At 69.4% G+C, this 18,205-nt stretch overlaps 1 protein-coding gene across 1 annotated transcript in view; it reads right to left on the reverse strand.

The window, feature by feature from the left end:
- RAD9A (RAD9 checkpoint clamp component A) overlaps positions 1 to 17,775 on the reverse strand; it is a gene marked incomplete at its 5' end in the record, with an annotated part of 56,289 nt that extends 38,514 nt beyond the window's left edge. Inside the window, one exon of the mRNA XM_075583786.1 lies at positions 17,711 to 17,775. Within this exon, the coding sequence (XP_075439901.1) occupies positions 17,711 to 17,775 (65 nt within the window). The remainder of the gene's footprint in view (positions 1 to 17,710) is intronic.
- Positions 17,776 to 18,205: the final 430 nt, after the last annotated feature.

Here is an 18,205-nt window from a genome sequence, read left to right on the forward strand (position 1 = left end):
CAGCACAGCGACACGCGCACCCAGCACAGCGACACACACCCAGCACAGCGACACGCGCACCCAGCACAGCGACACGCACACCCAGCACAGCGACACGCGCACCCAGCACAGCGACACGCGCACCAAGCACAGCGACACGCGCACCCAGCACAGCGACAAACACCCAGCACAGCGACACGCGCACCAAGCACAGCGACACACACCCAGCACAGCGACACACGCACCCAGCACAGCGACACGCACACCCAGCACAGCGACACGCACACCCAGCACAGCGACACGCACCCAGCACAGCGACACACCCAGCACAGCGACACGCGCGCCCAGCACAGCGACACACACCCAGCACAGCGACACGCGCACCCAGCACAGCGACACGCGCACCCAGCACAGCGACACGCGCACCCAGCACAGCGACACGCGCACCCAGCACAGCGACACGCGCACCCAGCACAGCGACACGCACCCAGCACAGCGACACACACCCAGCACAGCGACACGCGCACCCAGCACAGCGACACGCACCCAGCACAGCGACACGCGCACCCAGCACAGCGACACACACCCAGCACAGCGACACGCGCACCCAGCACAGCGACACGCACCCAGCACAGCGACACACACCCAGCACAGCGACACGCGCGCCCAGCACAGCGACACACACCCAGCACAGCGACACACACCCAGCACAGCGACACGCGCACCCAGCACAGCGACACGCGCACCCAGCACAGCGACACACACCCAGCACAGCGACACGCGCACCCAGCACAGCGACACGCGCACCCAGCACAGCGACACGCACCCAGCACAGCGACACGCGCGCCCAGCACAGCGACACGCGCACCCAGCACAGCGACACGCGCACCCAGCACACCGACACGCGCACCCAGCACAGCGACACGCACCCAGCACAGCGACACGCGCGCCCAGCACAGCGACACGCGCACCCAGCACAGCGACACGCGCACCCAGCACACCGACACGCGCATCCAGCACAGCGACACGCACCCAGCACAGCGACACGCACCCAGCACAGCGACACGCACCCAGCACAGCGACACACACACCCAGCACAGCGACACACACACCCAGCACAGCGATACGCGCGCCCAGCACAGCGACACGCGCACCCAGCACAGCGACACGCGCACCCAGCACAGCGACACGCGCACCCAGCACAGCGACACGCACCCAGCACAGCGACACACACCCAGCACAGCGACACGCACCCAGCACAGCGACACGCGCACCCAGCACAGCGACACGCGCGCCCAGCACAGCGACTCGCGCACCCAGCACAGCGACACGCGCACCCAGCACCGCGACACGCGCACCCAGCACAGCGACACGCACCCAGCACAGCGACACGCGCACCCAGCACCGCGACACACACCCAGCACAGCGACACGCGCACCCAGCACAGCGACACGCACACCCAGCACAGCGACACGCGCACCCAGCACAGAGACACGCGCACCCAGCACAGCGACACGCACCCAGCACAGCGACACACACCCAGCACAGCGACACGCGCATCCAGCACAGCGACACACACCCAGCACAGCGACACACACCCAGCACAGCGACACGTGCACCCAGCACAGCGACACGCGCGCCCAGCACAGCGACACGCATACCCAGCACAGCGACGCGCGCACCCAGCACAGCGACACGCGCGCCCAGCACAGCGACACACACCCAGCACAGCGACACGCGCGCCCAGCACAGCGACACGCGCACCCAGCACAGCGACACAAACCCAGCACAGCGACACGCACCCAGCACAGCGACACGCGCACCCAGCACAGAGACACGCGCACCCAGCACAGAGACACGCGCACCCAGCACAGCGACACACACCCAGCACAGCGACACACGCACCCAGCACAGCGACACGCGCACCCAGCACAGCGACACGCGCACCCAGCACAGCGACACGCGCACCCAGCACAGCGACACGCGCACCCAGCACAGCGACACGCGCACCCAGCACCGCGACACACACCCAGCACAGCGACACACGCACCCAGCACAGCGACACGCGCACCCAGCACAGCGACACGCGCACCCAGCACAGCGACACACCCAGCACAGCGACACACCCAGCACAGCGACACGCACACCCAGCACAGCGACACGCGCACCCAGCACAGCGACACGCGCACCCAGCACAGCGACACGCGCACCCAGCACAGCGACACGCGCACCCAGCACAGCGACACGCGCACCCAGCACAGCGACACGCACCCAGCACAGCGACACGCGCACCCAGCACAGCGACACACACCCAGCACAGCGACGCGCACCCAGCACAGCGACACGCGCACCCAGCACAGCGACACGCGCACCCAGCACAGCGACACGCGCACCCAGCACAGCGACACACACCCAGCACAGCGACACGCGCACCCAGCACAGCGACACGCGCACCCAGCACAGCGACACGCGCACCCAGCACAGCGACACGCGCACCCAGCACAGCGACACACGCACCCAGCACAGCGACACGCGCACCCAGCACAGCGACACACACGCAGCACAGCGACACACACGCAGCACAGCGACACGCGCACCCAGCACAGCGACGCGCACCCAGCACAGCGACACGCGCACCCAGCACAGCGACACGCGCACCCAGCACAGCGACACGCGCACCCAGCACAGCGACACACACCCAGCACAGCGACACGCGCACCCAGCACAGCGACACGCACACCCAGCACAGCGACACGCGCACCCAGCACAGCGACACGCGCACCCAGCACAGCGACACGCGCACCCAGCACAGCGACACACGCACCCAGCACAGCGACACGCGCACCCAGCACAGCGACACACACGCAGCACAGCGACACACACGCAGCACAGCGACACGCGCACCCAGCACAGCGACACGCGCACCCAGCACAGCGACACGCGCACCCAGCACAGCGACACACACCCAGCACAGAGACACGCGCACCCAGCACAGCGACACACACGCAGCACAGCGACACGCGCACCAGCACAGCGACACGCGCACCCAGCACAGCGACACACACACCCAGCACAGCGACACACACACCCAGCACAGCGACACGCGCACCCAGCACAGCGACACGCGCACCCAGCACAGCGACACGCGCACCCAGCACAGCGACACGCGCACCCAGCACAGCGACACGCGCACCCAGCACAGCGACACACACCCAGCACAGCGACACGCGCACCCAGCACAGCGACACACACCCAGCACAGCGACACGCGCACCCAGCACAGCGACACACACCCAGCACTGCGACGCGCACCCAGCACAGCGACACGCGCACCCAGCACAGCGACACGCATACCCAGCACAGCGACACGCGCACCCAGCACAGCGACACGCGCACCCAGCACAGCGACACGCGCACCCAGCACAGCGACACGCGCACCCAGCACAGCGACGCGCGCACCCAGCACAGCGACACACACCCAGCACAGCGACACGCACCCAGCACAGCGACACGCGCACCCAGCACAGCGACACGCACCCAGCACAGCGACACACACCCAGCACAGCGACACACACCCAGCACAGCGACACGCGCACCCAGCACAGCGACACGCACCCAGCACAGCGACACGCGCACCCAGCACAGCGACACACGCACCCAGTACAGCGACACACACCCAGCACAGCGACAAACACCCAGCACAGCGACACGCGCACCCAGCACAGCGACACGCGCACCCAGCACAGCGACACGCGCACCCAGCACAGCGACACGCGCACCCAGCACAGCGACACGCGCACCCAGCACAGCGACACGCGCACCCAGCACAGCGACACGCGCACCCAGCACAGCGACACGCGCACCCAGCACAGCGACACGCGCACCCAGCACAGCGACACGCGCACCCAGCACAGCGACACGCACCCAGCACAGCGACACGCGCACCCAGCACAGCGACACACACCCAGCACAGCGACGCGCACCCAGCACAGCGACACGCGCACCCAGCACAGCGACACGCGCACCCAGCACAGCGACACGCGCACCCAGCACAGCGACACACACCCAGCACAGCGACACGCGCACCCAGCACAGCGACACGCGCACCCAGCACAGCGACACGCGCACCCAGCACAGCGACACGCGCACCCAGCACAGCGACACACGCACCCAGCACAGCGACACGCGCACCCAGCACAGCGACACGCGCACCCAGCACAGCGACACGCGCACCCAGCACAGCGACACGCGCACCCAGCACAGCGACACGCGCACCCAGCACAGCGACACGCACCCAGCACAGCGACACGCGCACCCAGCACAGCGACACACACCCAGCACAGCGACGCGCACCCAGCACAGCGACACGCGCACCCAGCACAGCGACACGCGCACCCAGCACAGCGACACGCGCACCCAGCACAGCGACACACACCCAGCACAGCGACACGCGCACCCAGCACAGCGACACGCGCACCCAGCACAGCGACACGCGCACCCAGCACAGCGACACGCGCACCCAGCACAGCGACACACGCACCCAGCACAGCGACACGCGCACCCAGCACAGCGACACACACGCAGCACAGCGACACACACGCAGCACAGCGACACGCGCACCCAGCACAGCGACGCGCACCCAGCACAGCGACACGCGCACCCAGCACAGCGACACGCGCACCCAGCACAGCGACACGCGCACCCAGCACAGCGACACACACCCAGCACAGCGACACGCGCACCCAGCACAGCGACACGCACACCCAGCACAGCGACACGCGCACCCAGCACAGCGACACGCGCACCCAGCACAGCGACACGCGCACCCAGCACAGCGACACACGCACCCAGCACAGCGACACGCGCACCCAGCACAGCGACACACACGCAGCACAGCGACACACACGCAGCACAGCGACACGCGCACCCAGCACAGCGACACGCGCACCCAGCACAGCGACACGCGCACCCAGCACAGCGACACACACCCAGGACAGAGACACGCGCACCCAGCACAGCGACACACACGCAGCACAGCGACACGCGCACCCAGCACAGCGACACGCGCACCCAGCACAGCGACACACACACCCAGCACAGCGACACACACACCCAGCACAGCGACACACACACCCAGCACAGCGACACACACACCCAGCACAGCGACACGCGCACCCAGCACAGCGACACGCGCACCCAGCACAGCGACACGCGCACCCAGCACAGCGACACGCGCACCCAGCACAGCGACACACACCCAGCACAGCGACACGCGCACCCAGCACAGCGACACACACCCAGCACAGCGACACGCGCACCCAGCACAGCGACACACACCCAGCACTGCGACGCGCACCCAGCACAGCGACACGCGCACCCAGCACAGCGACACGCATACCCAGCACAGCGACACGCGCACCCAGCACAGCGACACGCGCACCCAGCACAGCGACACACGCACCCAGCACAGCGACACGCGCACCCAGCACAGCGACGCGCGCACCCAGCACAGCGACACACACCCAGCACAGCGACACGCACCCAGCACAGCGACACGCGCACCCAGCACAGCGACACGCACCCAGCACAGCGACACACACCCAGCACAGCGACACACACCCAGCACAGCGACACGCGCACCCAGCACAGCGACACGCACCCAGCACAGCGACACGCGCGCCCAGCACAGCGACACGCGCGCCCAGCACAGCGACACGCGCGCCCAGCACAGCGACACGCACCCAGCACAGCGACACGCGCACCCAGCACAGCGGCACGCACCCAGCACAGCGACACGCGCACCCAGCACAGCGACACGCGCACCCAGCACAGCGACACGCGCACCCAGCACAGCGACACACACCCAGCACAGCGACACGCGCACCCAGCACAGCGACACACACCCAGCACAGCGACACGCGCACCCAGCACAGCGACACACACCCAGCACTGCGACGCGCACCCAGCACAGCGACACGCGCACCCAGCACAGCGACACGCATACCCAGCACAGCGACACGCGCACCCAGCACAGCGACACGCGCACCCAGCACAGCGACACACGCACCCAGCACAGCGACACGCGCACCCAGCACAGCGACGCGCGCACCCAGCACAGCGACACACACCCAGCACAGCGACACGCACCCAGCACAGCGACACGCGCACCCAGCACAGCGACACGCACCCAGCACAGCGACACACACCCAGCACAGCGACACACACCCAGCACAGCGACACGCGCACCCAGCACAGCGACACGCACCCAGCACAGCGACACGCGCACCAAGCACAGCGACACACGCACCCAGTACAGCGACACACACCCAGCACAGCGACACACACCCAGCACAGCGACACGCGCACCCAGCACAGCGACACGCGCACCCAGCACAGCGACACGCGCACCCAGCACAGCGACACGCGCACCCAGCACAGCGACACGCGCACCCAGCACAGCGACACGCGCACCCAGCACAGCGACACGCGCACCCAGCACAGCGACACGCGCACCCAGCACAGCGACACGCGCACCCAGCACAGCGACACGCACCCAGCACAGCGACACGCGCACCCAGCACAGCGACACACACCCAGCACAGCGACGCGCACCCAGCACAGCGACACGCGCACCCAGCACAGCGACACGCGCACCCAGCACAGCGACACGCGCACCCAGCACAGCGACACACACCCAGCACAGCGACACGCGCACCCAGCACAGCGACACGCGCACCCAGCACAGCGACACGCGCACCCAGCACAGCGACACGCGCACCCAGCACAGCGACACACGCACCCAGCACAGCGACACGCGCACCCAGCACAGCGACACACACGCAGCACAGCGACACACACGCAGCACAGCGACACGCGCACCCAGCACAGCGACGCGCACCCAGCACAGCGACACGCGCACCCAGCACAGCGACACGCGCACCCAGCACAGCGACACGCGCACCCAGCACAGCGACACACACCCAGCACAGCGACACGCGCACCCAGCACAGCGACACGCACACCCAGCACAGCGACACGCGCACCCAGCACAGCGACACGCGCACCCAGCACAGCGACACGCGCACCCAGCACAGCGACACGCGCACCCAGCACAGCGACACGCGCACCCAGCACAGCGACACACACGCAGCACAGCGACACACACGCAGCACAGCGACACGCGCACCCAGCACAGCGACACGCGCACCCAGCACAGCGACACGCGCACCCAGCACAGCGACACACACCCAGCACAGAGACACGCGCACCCAGCACAGCGACACACACGCAGCACAGCGACACGCGCACCCAGCACAGCGACACGCGCACCCAGCACAGCGACACACACACCCAGCACAGCGACACACACACCCAGCACAGCGACACACACACCCAGCACAGCGACACGCGCACCCAGCACAGCGACACGCGCACCCAGCACAGCGACACGCGCACCCAGCACAGCGACACGCGCACCCAGCACAGCGACACGCGCACCCAGCACAGCGACACGCGCACCCAGCACAGCGACACGCGCACCCAGCACAGCGACACACACCCAGCACAGCGACACGCGCACCCAGCACAGCGACACACACCCAGCACTGCGACGCGCACCCAGCACAGCGACACGCGCACCCAGCACAGCGACACGCATACCCAGCACAGCGACACGCGCACCCAGCACAGCGACACGCGCACCCAGCACAGCGACACACGCACCCAGCACAGCGACACGCGCACCCAGCACAGCGACGCGCGCACCCAGCACAGCGACACACACCCAGCACAGCGACACGCACCCAGCACAGCGACACGCGCACCCAGCACAGCGACACGCACCCAGCACAGCGACACGCACCCAGCACAGCGACACACACCCAGCACAGCGACACGCGCACCCAGCACAGCGACACGCACCCAGCACAGCGACACGCGCACCCAGCACAGCGACACACGCACCCAGCACAGCGACACGCGCACCCAGCACACCGACACGCGCACCCAGCACAGCGACACGCGCACCCAGCACAGCGACACGCGCACCCAGCACAGCGACACGCGCGCCCAGCACAGCGACACGCGCGCCCAGCACAGCGACACGCGCACCCAGCACAGCGACACGCGCACCCAGCACAGCGACACACACCCAGCACAGCGACACGCGCACCCAGCACAGCGACACACACCCAGCACAGCGACACGCGCACCCAGCACAGCGACACGCGCACCCAGCACAGCGACACACACCCAGCACAGCGACACGCGCACCCAGCACAGCGACACGCGCACCCAGCACAGCGACACGCATACCCAGCACAGCGACGCGCGCACCCAGCACAGCGACACGCGCGCCCAGCACAGCGACACGCATACCCAGCACAGCGACGCGCGCGCCCAGCACAGCGACACGCGCGCCCAGCACAGCGACACACACCCAGCACAGCGACACGCGCACCCAGCACAGCGACACGCGCACCCAGCACAGCGACACACACCCAGCACAGCGACACGTGCACCCAGCACAGCGACACGCGCGCCCAGCACAGCGACACGCGCGCCCAGCACAGCGACACGCACCCAGCACAGCGACACGCGCACCCAGCACAGCGGCACGCACCCAGCACAGCGACACGCGCACCCAGCACAGCGACACGCATACCCAGCACAGCGACGCGCGCACCCAGCACAGCGACACGCGCGCCCAGCACAGCGACACGCGCACCCAGCACAGCGACGCGCGCACCCAGCACAGCGACACGCGCGCCCAGCACAGCGACACACACCCAGCACAGCGACACGCGCACCCAGCACAGCGACACGCGCACCCAGCACAGCGACACACACCCAGCACAGCGACACGTGCACCCAGCACAGCGACACGCGCGCCCAGCACAGCGACACGCATACCCAGCACAGCGACGCGCGCACCCAGCACAGCGACACGCGCGCCCAGCACAGCGACACACACCCAGCACAGCGACACGCGCACCCAGCACAGCGACACGCGCACCCAGCACAGCGACACACACCCAGCACAGCGACACGTGCACCCAGCACAGCGACACGCGCGCCCAGCACAGCGACACGCGCGCCCAGCACAGCGACACGCGCGCCCAGCACAGCGACACGCGCACCCAGCACAGCGACACGCACCCAGCACAGCGACACACACCCAGCACAGCGACACACACCCAGCACAGCGACACGCGCACCCAGCACAGCGACACGCACCCAGCACAGCGACACGCGCACCCAGCACAGCGACACACGCACCCAGTACAGCGACACACACCCAGCACAGCGACACACACCCAGCACAGCGACACGCGCACCCAGCACAGCGACACGCGCACCCAGCACAGCGACACGCGCACCCAGCACAGCGACACGCGCACCCAGCACAGCGACACGCGCACCCAGCACAGCGACACGCGCACCCAGCACAGCGACACGCGCACCCAGCACAGCGACACGCGCACCCAGCACAGCGACACGCACCCAGCACAGCGACACGCGCACCCAGCACAGCGACACACACCCAGCACAGCGACGCGCACCCAGCACAGCGACACGCGCACCCAGCACAGCGACACGCGCACCCAGCACAGCGACACGCGCACCCAGCACAGCGACACACACCCAGCACAGCGACACGCGCACCCAGCACAGCGACACGCGCACCAAGCACAGCGACACGCGCACCCAGCACAGCGACACGCGCACCCAGCACAGCGACACACGCACCCAGCACAGCGACACGCGCACCCAGCACAGCGACACACACGCAGCACAGCGACACACACGCAGCACAGCGACACGCGCACCCAGCACAGCGACGCGCACCCAGCACAGCGACACGCGCACCCAGCACAGCGACACGCGCACCCAGCACAGCGACACGCGCACCCAGCACAGCGACACACACCCAGCACAGCGACACGCGCACCCAGCACAGCGACACGCACACCCAGCACAGCGACACGCGCACCCAGCACAGCGACACGCGCACCCAGCACAGCGACACGCGCACCCAGCACAGCGACACACGCACCCAGCACAGCGACACGCGCACCCAGCACAGCGACACACACGCAGCACAGCGACACACACGCAGCACAGCGACACGCGCACCCAGCACAGCGACACGCGCACCCAGCACAGCGACACGCGCACCCAGCACAGCGACACACACCCAGCACAGAGACACGCGCACCCAGCACAGCGACACACACGCAGCACAGCGACACGCGCACCCAGCACAGCGACACGCGCACCCAGCACAGCGACACGCGCACCCAGCACAGCGACACACACCCAGCACAGAGACACGCGCACCCAGCACAGCGACACACACGCAGCACAGCGACACGCGCACCCAGCACAGCGACACGCGCACCCAGCACAGCGACACACACACCCAGCACAGCGACACACACACCCAGCACAGCGACACACACACCCAGCACAGCGACACGCGCACCCAGCACAGCGACACGCGCACCCAGCACAGCGACACGCGCACCCAGCACAGCGACACGCGCACCCAGCACAGCGACACACACCCAGCACAGCGACACGCGCACCCAGCACAGCGACACACACCCAGCACAGCGACACGCGCACCCAGCACAGCGACACACACCCAGCACTGCGACGCGCACCCAGCACAGCGACACGCGCACCCAGCACAGCGACACGCATACCCAGCACAGCGACACGCGCACCCAGCACAGCGACACGCGCACCCAGCACAGCGACACACGCACCCAGCACAGCGACACGCGCACCCAGCACAGCGACGCGCGCACCCAGCACAGCGACACACACCCAGCACAGCGACACGCACCCAGCACAGCGACACGCGCACCCAGCACAGCGACACGCACCCAGCACAGCGACACACACCCAGCACAGCGACACACACCCAGCACAGCGACACGCGCACCCAGCACAGCGACACGCACCCAGCACAGCGACACGCGCACCCAGCACAGCGACACACGCACCCAGTACAGCGACACACACCCAGCACAGCGACACACACCCAGCACAGCGACACGCGCACCCAGCACAGCGACACGCGCACCCAGCACAGCGACACGCGCACCCAGCACAGCGACACGCGCACCCAGCACAGCGACACGCGCACCCAGCACAGCGACACGCGCACCCAGCACAGCGACACGCACCCAGCACAGCGACACGCGCACCCAGCACACCGACACGCGCACCCAGCACAGCGACACGCGCACCCAGCACAGCGACACGCGCACCCAGCACAGCGACACGCGCGCCCAGCACAGCGACACGCGCGCCCAGCACAGCGACACGCGCACCCAGCACAGCGACACGCGCACCCAGCACAGCGACACACACCCAGCACAGCGACACGCGCACCCAGCACAGCGACACACACCCAGCACAGCGACACGCGCACCCAGCACAGCGACACGCGCACCCAGCACAGCGACACACACCCAGCACAGCGACACGCGCACCCAGCACAGCGACACGCGCACCCAGCACAGCGACGCGCGCACCCAGCACAGCGACACGCGCGCCCAGCACAGCGACACGCATACCCAGCACAGCGACGCGCGCACCCAGCACAGCGACACGCGCGCCCAGCACAGCGACACACACCCAGCACAGCGACACGCGCACCCAGCACAGCGACACACACCCAGCACAGCGACACGCGCACCCAGCACAGCGACACACACCCAGCACAGCGACACGCGCACCCAGCACAGCGACACGCGCACCCAGCACAGCGACACACACCCAGCACAGCGACACGCGCACCCAGCACAGCGACACGCGCACCCAGCACAGCGACACGCATACCCAGCACAGCGACGCGCGCACCCAGCACAGCGACACGCGCGCCCAGCACAGCGACACGCATACCCAGCACAGCGACGCGCGCACCCAGCACAGCGACACGCGCGCCCAGCACAGCGACACACACCCAGCACAGCGACACGCGCACCCAGCACAGCGACACGCGCACCCAGCACAGCGACACACACCCAGCACAGCGACACACACCCAGCACAGCGACACGCGCACCCAGCACAGCGACACGCGCACCCAGCACAGCGACACGCGCACCCAGCACAGCGACACGCGCACCCAGCACAGCGACACGCGCACCCAGCACAGCGACACGCGCACCCAGCACAGCGACACGCGCACCCAGCACAGCGACACGCACCCAGCACAGCGACACGCGCACCCAGCACACCGACACGCGCACCCAGCACAGCGACACGCGCACCCAGCACAGCGACACGCGCACCCAGCACAGCGACACGCGCGCCCAGCACAGCGACACGCGCGCCCAGCACAGCGACACGCGCACCCAGCACAGCGACACGCGCACCCAGCACAGCGACACACACCCAGCACAGCGACACGCGCACCCAGCACAGCGACACACACCCAGCACAGCGACACGCGCACCCAGCACAGCGACACGCGCACCCAGCACAGCGACACACACCCAGCACAGCGACACGCGCACCCAGCACAGCGACACGCGCACCCAGCACAGCGACACGCATACCCAGCACAGCGACGCGCGCACCCAGCACAGCGACACGCGCGCCCAGCACAGCGACACGCATACCCAGCACAGCGACGCGCGCACCCAGCACAGCGACACGCGCGCCCAGCACAGCGACACACACCCAGCACAGCGACACGCGCACCCAGCACAGCGACACGCGCACCCAGCACAGCGACACACACCCAGCACAGCGACACGTGCACCCAGCACAGCGACACGCGCGCCCAGCACAGCGACACGCGCGCCCAGCACAGCGACACGCACCCAGCACAGCGACACGCGCACCCAGCACAGCGGCACGCACCCAGCACAGCGACACGCGCACCCAGCACAGCGACACGCATACCCAGCACAGCGACGCGCGCACCCAGCACAGCGACACGCGCGCCCAGCACAGCGACACGCATACCCAGCACAGCGACGCGCGCACCCAGCACAGCGACACGCGCGCCCAGCACAGCGACACACACCCAGCACAGCGACACGCGCACCCAGCACAGCTACACGCGCACCCAGCACAGCGACACACACCCAGCACAGCGACACACACCCAGCACAGCGACACGTGCACCCAGCACAGCGACACGCGCGCCCAGCACAGCGACACGCATACCCAGCACAGCGACGCGCGCACCCAGCACAGCGACACGCGCGCCCAGCACAGCGACACACACCCAGCACAGCGACACGCGCACCCAGCACAGCGACACGCGCACCCAGCACAGCGACACACACCCAGCACAGCGACACGTGCACCCAGCACAGCGACACGCGCGCCCAGCACAGCGACACGCGCGCCCAGCACAGCGACACGCGCGCCCAGCACAGCGACACGCATACCCAGCACAGCGACACGCGCACCCAGCACAGCGACACGCGCACCCAGCACAGCGACACACACCCAGCACAGCGACACGTGCACCCAGCACAGCGACACGCGCGCCCAGCACAGCGACACGCGCGCCCAGCACAGCGACACGCGCGCCCAGCACAGCGACACGCACCCAGCACAGCGACACGCGCACCCAGCACAGCGGCACGCACCCAGCACAGCGACACGCGCACCCAGCACAGCGACACGTGCACCCAGCACAGCGACACGCGCGCCCAGCACAGCGACACGCATACCCAGCACAGCGACGCGCGCACCCAGCACAGCGACACGCGCGCCCAGCACAGCGAGACACACCCAGCACAGCGACACGCGCACCCAGCACAGCGACACGCGCACCCAGCACAGCGACACGTGCACCCAGCACAGCGACACGCGCGCCCAGCACAGCGACACGCGCGCCCAGCACAGCGACACGCGCGCCCAGCACAGCGACACGCACCCAGCACAGCGACACGCGCACCCAGCACAGCGGCACGCACCCAGCACAGCGACACGCGCACCCAGCACAGCGACACGCATACCCAGCACAGCGACGCGCGCACCCAGCACAGCGACACGCGCGCCCAGCACAGCGACACGCATACCCAGCACAGCGACGCGCGCACCCAGCACAGCGACACGCGCACCCAGCACAGCGACACGCGCACCCAGCACAGCGACACGCGCACCCAGCACAGCGACACACACCCAGCACAGCGACACGCGCACCCAGCACAGCGACACGCGCACCCAGCACAGCGACACACACCCAGCACAGCGACACGCGCACCCAGCACAGCGACACGCGCATCCAGCACAGCGACACGCATACCCAGCACAGCGACGCGCGCACCCAGCACAGCGACACGCGCGCCCAGCACAGCGACACGCATACCCAGCACAGCGACGCGCGCACCCAGCACAGCGACACGCGTGCCCAGCACAGCGACACACACCCAGCACAGCGACACGCGCACCCAGCACAGCGACACGCGCACCCAGCACAGCGACACACACCCAGCACAGCGACACGTGCACCCAGCACAGCGACACGCGCGCCCAGCACAGCGACACGCACCCAGCACAGCGACACGCGCACCCAGCACAGCGGCACGCACCCAGCACAGCGACACGCGCACCCAGCACAGCGACACGCGCACCCAGCACAGCGACACGCGCACCCAGCACAGCGACACTCGCGCCCAGCACAGCGACACGCGCGCCCAGCACAGCGACACGCATACCCAGCACAGCGACACGCGCACCCAGCACAGCGACACGCGCACCCAGCACAGCGACACACACCCAGCACAGCGACACGCACCCAGCACAGCGACACGCGCACCCAGCACAGCGACACGCACCCAGCACAGCGACACACACCCAGCACAGCGACACACACCCAGCACAGCGACACGCGCACCCAGCACAGCGACACGCACCCAGCACAGCGACACGCGCACCCAGCACAGCGACACACGCACCCAGTACAGCGACACGCACCCAGCACAGCGACACACACCCAGCACAGCGACACGCGCACCCAGCACAGCGACACGCGCACCCAGCACAGCGACACGCGCACCCAGCACAGCGACACGCGCACCCAGCACAGCGACACGCGCACCCAGCACAGCGACACGCGCACCCAGCACAGCGACACGCGCACCCAGCACAGCGACACGCACCCAGCACAGCGACACGCGCACCCAGCACACCGACACGCGCACCCAGCACAGCGACACGCGCACCCAGCACAGCGACACGCGCGCCCAGCACAGCGACACGCGCGCCCAGCACAGCGACACGCGCGCCCAGCACAGCGACACGCGCGCCCAGCACAGCGACACGCGCACCCAGCACAGCGACACACACCCAGCACAGCGACACGCGCACCCAGCACAGCGACACACACCCAGCACAGCGACACGCGCACCCAGCACAGCGACACGCGCACCCAGCACAGCGACACGCGCACCCAGCACAGCGACACGCGCACCCAGCACAGCGACACGCGCACCCAGCACAGCGACACGCGCACCCAGCACAGCGACACGCATACCCAGCACAGCGACGCGCGCACCCAGCACAGCGACACGCGCGCCCAGCACAGCGACACGCATACCCAGCACAGCGACGCGCGCACCCAGCACAGCGACACGCGCGCCCAGCACAGCGACACACACCCAGCACAGCGACACGCGCACCCAGCACAGCGACACGCGCACCCAGCACAGCGACACACACCCAGCACAGCGACACGCGCACCCAGCACAGCGACACGCGCGCCCAGCACAGCGACACGCGCGCCCAGCACAGCGACACGCGCGCCCAGCACAGCGACACGCGCGCCCAGCACAGCGACACGCACCCAGCACAGCGACACGCACCCAGCACAGCGACACGCGCACCCAGCACAGCGACACACGCACCCAGTACAGCGACACGCACCCAGCACAGCGACACACACCCAGCACAGCGACACGCGCACCCAGCACAGCGACACGCGCACCCAGCACAGCGACACGCGCACCCAGCACAGCGACACGCGCACCCAGCACAGCGACACGCGCACCCAGCACAGCGACACGCACCCAGCACAGCGACACGCGCACCCAGCACACCGACACGCGCGCCCAGCACAGCGACACGCGCGCCCAGCACAGCGACACGCGCGCCCAGCACAGCGACACGCGCGCCCAGCACAGCGACACGCGCGCCCAGCACAGCGACACGCGCGCCCAGCACAGCGACACGCGCACCCAGCACAGCGACACACACCCAGCACAGCGACACGCGCACCCAGCACAGCGACACACACCCAGCACAGCGACACGCGCACCCAGCACAGCGACACGCGCACCCAGCACAGCGACACACACCCAGCACAGCGACACGCGCACCCAGCACAGCGACACGCGCACCCAGCACAGCGACACGCGCACCCAGCACAGCGACACGCACCCAGCACAGCGACACGCGCGCCCAGCACACCGACACGCGCGCCCAGCACAGCGACACGCGCGCCCAGCACAGCGACACGCGCGCCCAGCACAGCGACACGCGCGCCCAGCACAGCGACACGCGCGCCCAGCACAGCGACACGCGCGCCCAGCACAGCGACACGCGCACCCAGCACAGCGACACACACCCAGCACAGCGACACGCGCACCCAGCACAGCGACACACACCCAGCACAGCGACACGCGCACCCAGCACAGCGACACGCGCACCCAGCACAGCGACACACACCCAGCACAGCGACACGCGCACCCAGCACAGCGACACGCGCACCCAGCACAGCGACACGCATACCCAGCACAGCGACGCGCGCACCCAGCACAGCGACATGCGCGCCCAGCACAGCGACACGCATACCCAGCACAGCGACGCGCGCACCCAGCACAGCGACACGCGCGCCCAGCACAGCGACACACACCCAGCACAGCGACACGCGCACCCAGCACAGCGACACGCGCACCCAGCACAGCGACACACACCCAGCACAGCGACACACACCCAGCACAGCGACACGCGCACCCAGCACAGCGACACGCGCACCCAGCACAGCGACACACACCCAGCACAGCGACACGTGCACCCAGCACAGCGACACGCGCGCCCAGCACAGCGACACGCGCGCCCAGCACAGCGACACGCGCGCCCAGCACAGCGACACGCGCACCCAGCACAGCGACACGCACCCAGCACAGCGACACGCGCACCCAGCACAGCGGCACGCACCCAGCACAGCGACACGCGCACCCAGCACAGCGACACGCGCACCCAGCACAGCGACACGCGCACCCAGCACAGCGACACGCGCGCCCAGCACAGCGACACGCGCGCCCAGCACAGCGACACGCATACCCAGCACAGCGACACGCGCACCCAGCACAGCGACACGCGCACCCAGCACAGCGACACACACCCAGCACAGCGACACGCACACCCAGCACAGGGACACGCATACCCAGCACAGGGACACACACCCAGCACAGCGACACGCACCCAGCACAGCGACACGCGCGCCCAGCACAGCGACACACACGCAGCACAGCGACACGCACCCAGCACAGCGACACGCGCGCCCAGCACAGCGACACGCACACCCAGCACAGGGACACACACCCAGTACAGCGACACGCGCACCCAGCACAGCGACACACACCCAGCACAGCGACACACTGTGACACACACGCAGCACAGCGACACACTGTGACACACACGCAGCACAGCGACACACTGTGACACACACACACAGCACTGTGTATACCGACTCACCAGCCAGCGGTGTCAAAGTGTATCGTAACCGGGAGACTAAAACACTCAGCAAAACTCAGGAGGCCCTAAGAGAGAGAAAGAGGGGGGGGCGAGAGAAAGAGGGGGGGAGGCGAGAGAAAGAGGGGGGAAGGCGAGAGAAAGAGGGGGAGGCGAGAGAAAGAGGGGGAGGCGAGAGAAAGAGGGGGGCGAGAGAAAGAGGGGGGGCGAGAGAAAGAGGGGGGGCGAGAGAAAGAGGGGGGGCGAGAGAAAGAGGGGGAGGCGAGAGAAAGAGGGGGAGGCGAGAGAAAGAGGGGGAGGCGAGAGAAAGAGGGGGGCGAGAGAAAGAGGGGGGGCGAGAGAAAGAGGGGGAGGGGAGAGAAAGACGGGGGGAGGGGAGAGAAAGACGGGGGGGAGGGGAGAGAAAGAGGGGGGGAGGCGAGAGAAAGAGGGGGGGAGGCGAGAGAAAGAGGGAGGCGAGAAAGAGGGGGAGGGGAGAGAAAGAGGGGGAGGGGAGAT

This window comes from Ascaphus truei, unplaced genomic scaffold, assembly GCF_040206685.1.
Source record: "Ascaphus truei isolate aAscTru1 unplaced genomic scaffold, aAscTru1.hap1 HAP1_SCAFFOLD_375, whole genome shotgun sequence".
NCBI lineage: Eukaryota > Metazoa > Chordata > Amphibia > Anura > Ascaphidae > Ascaphus > Ascaphus truei.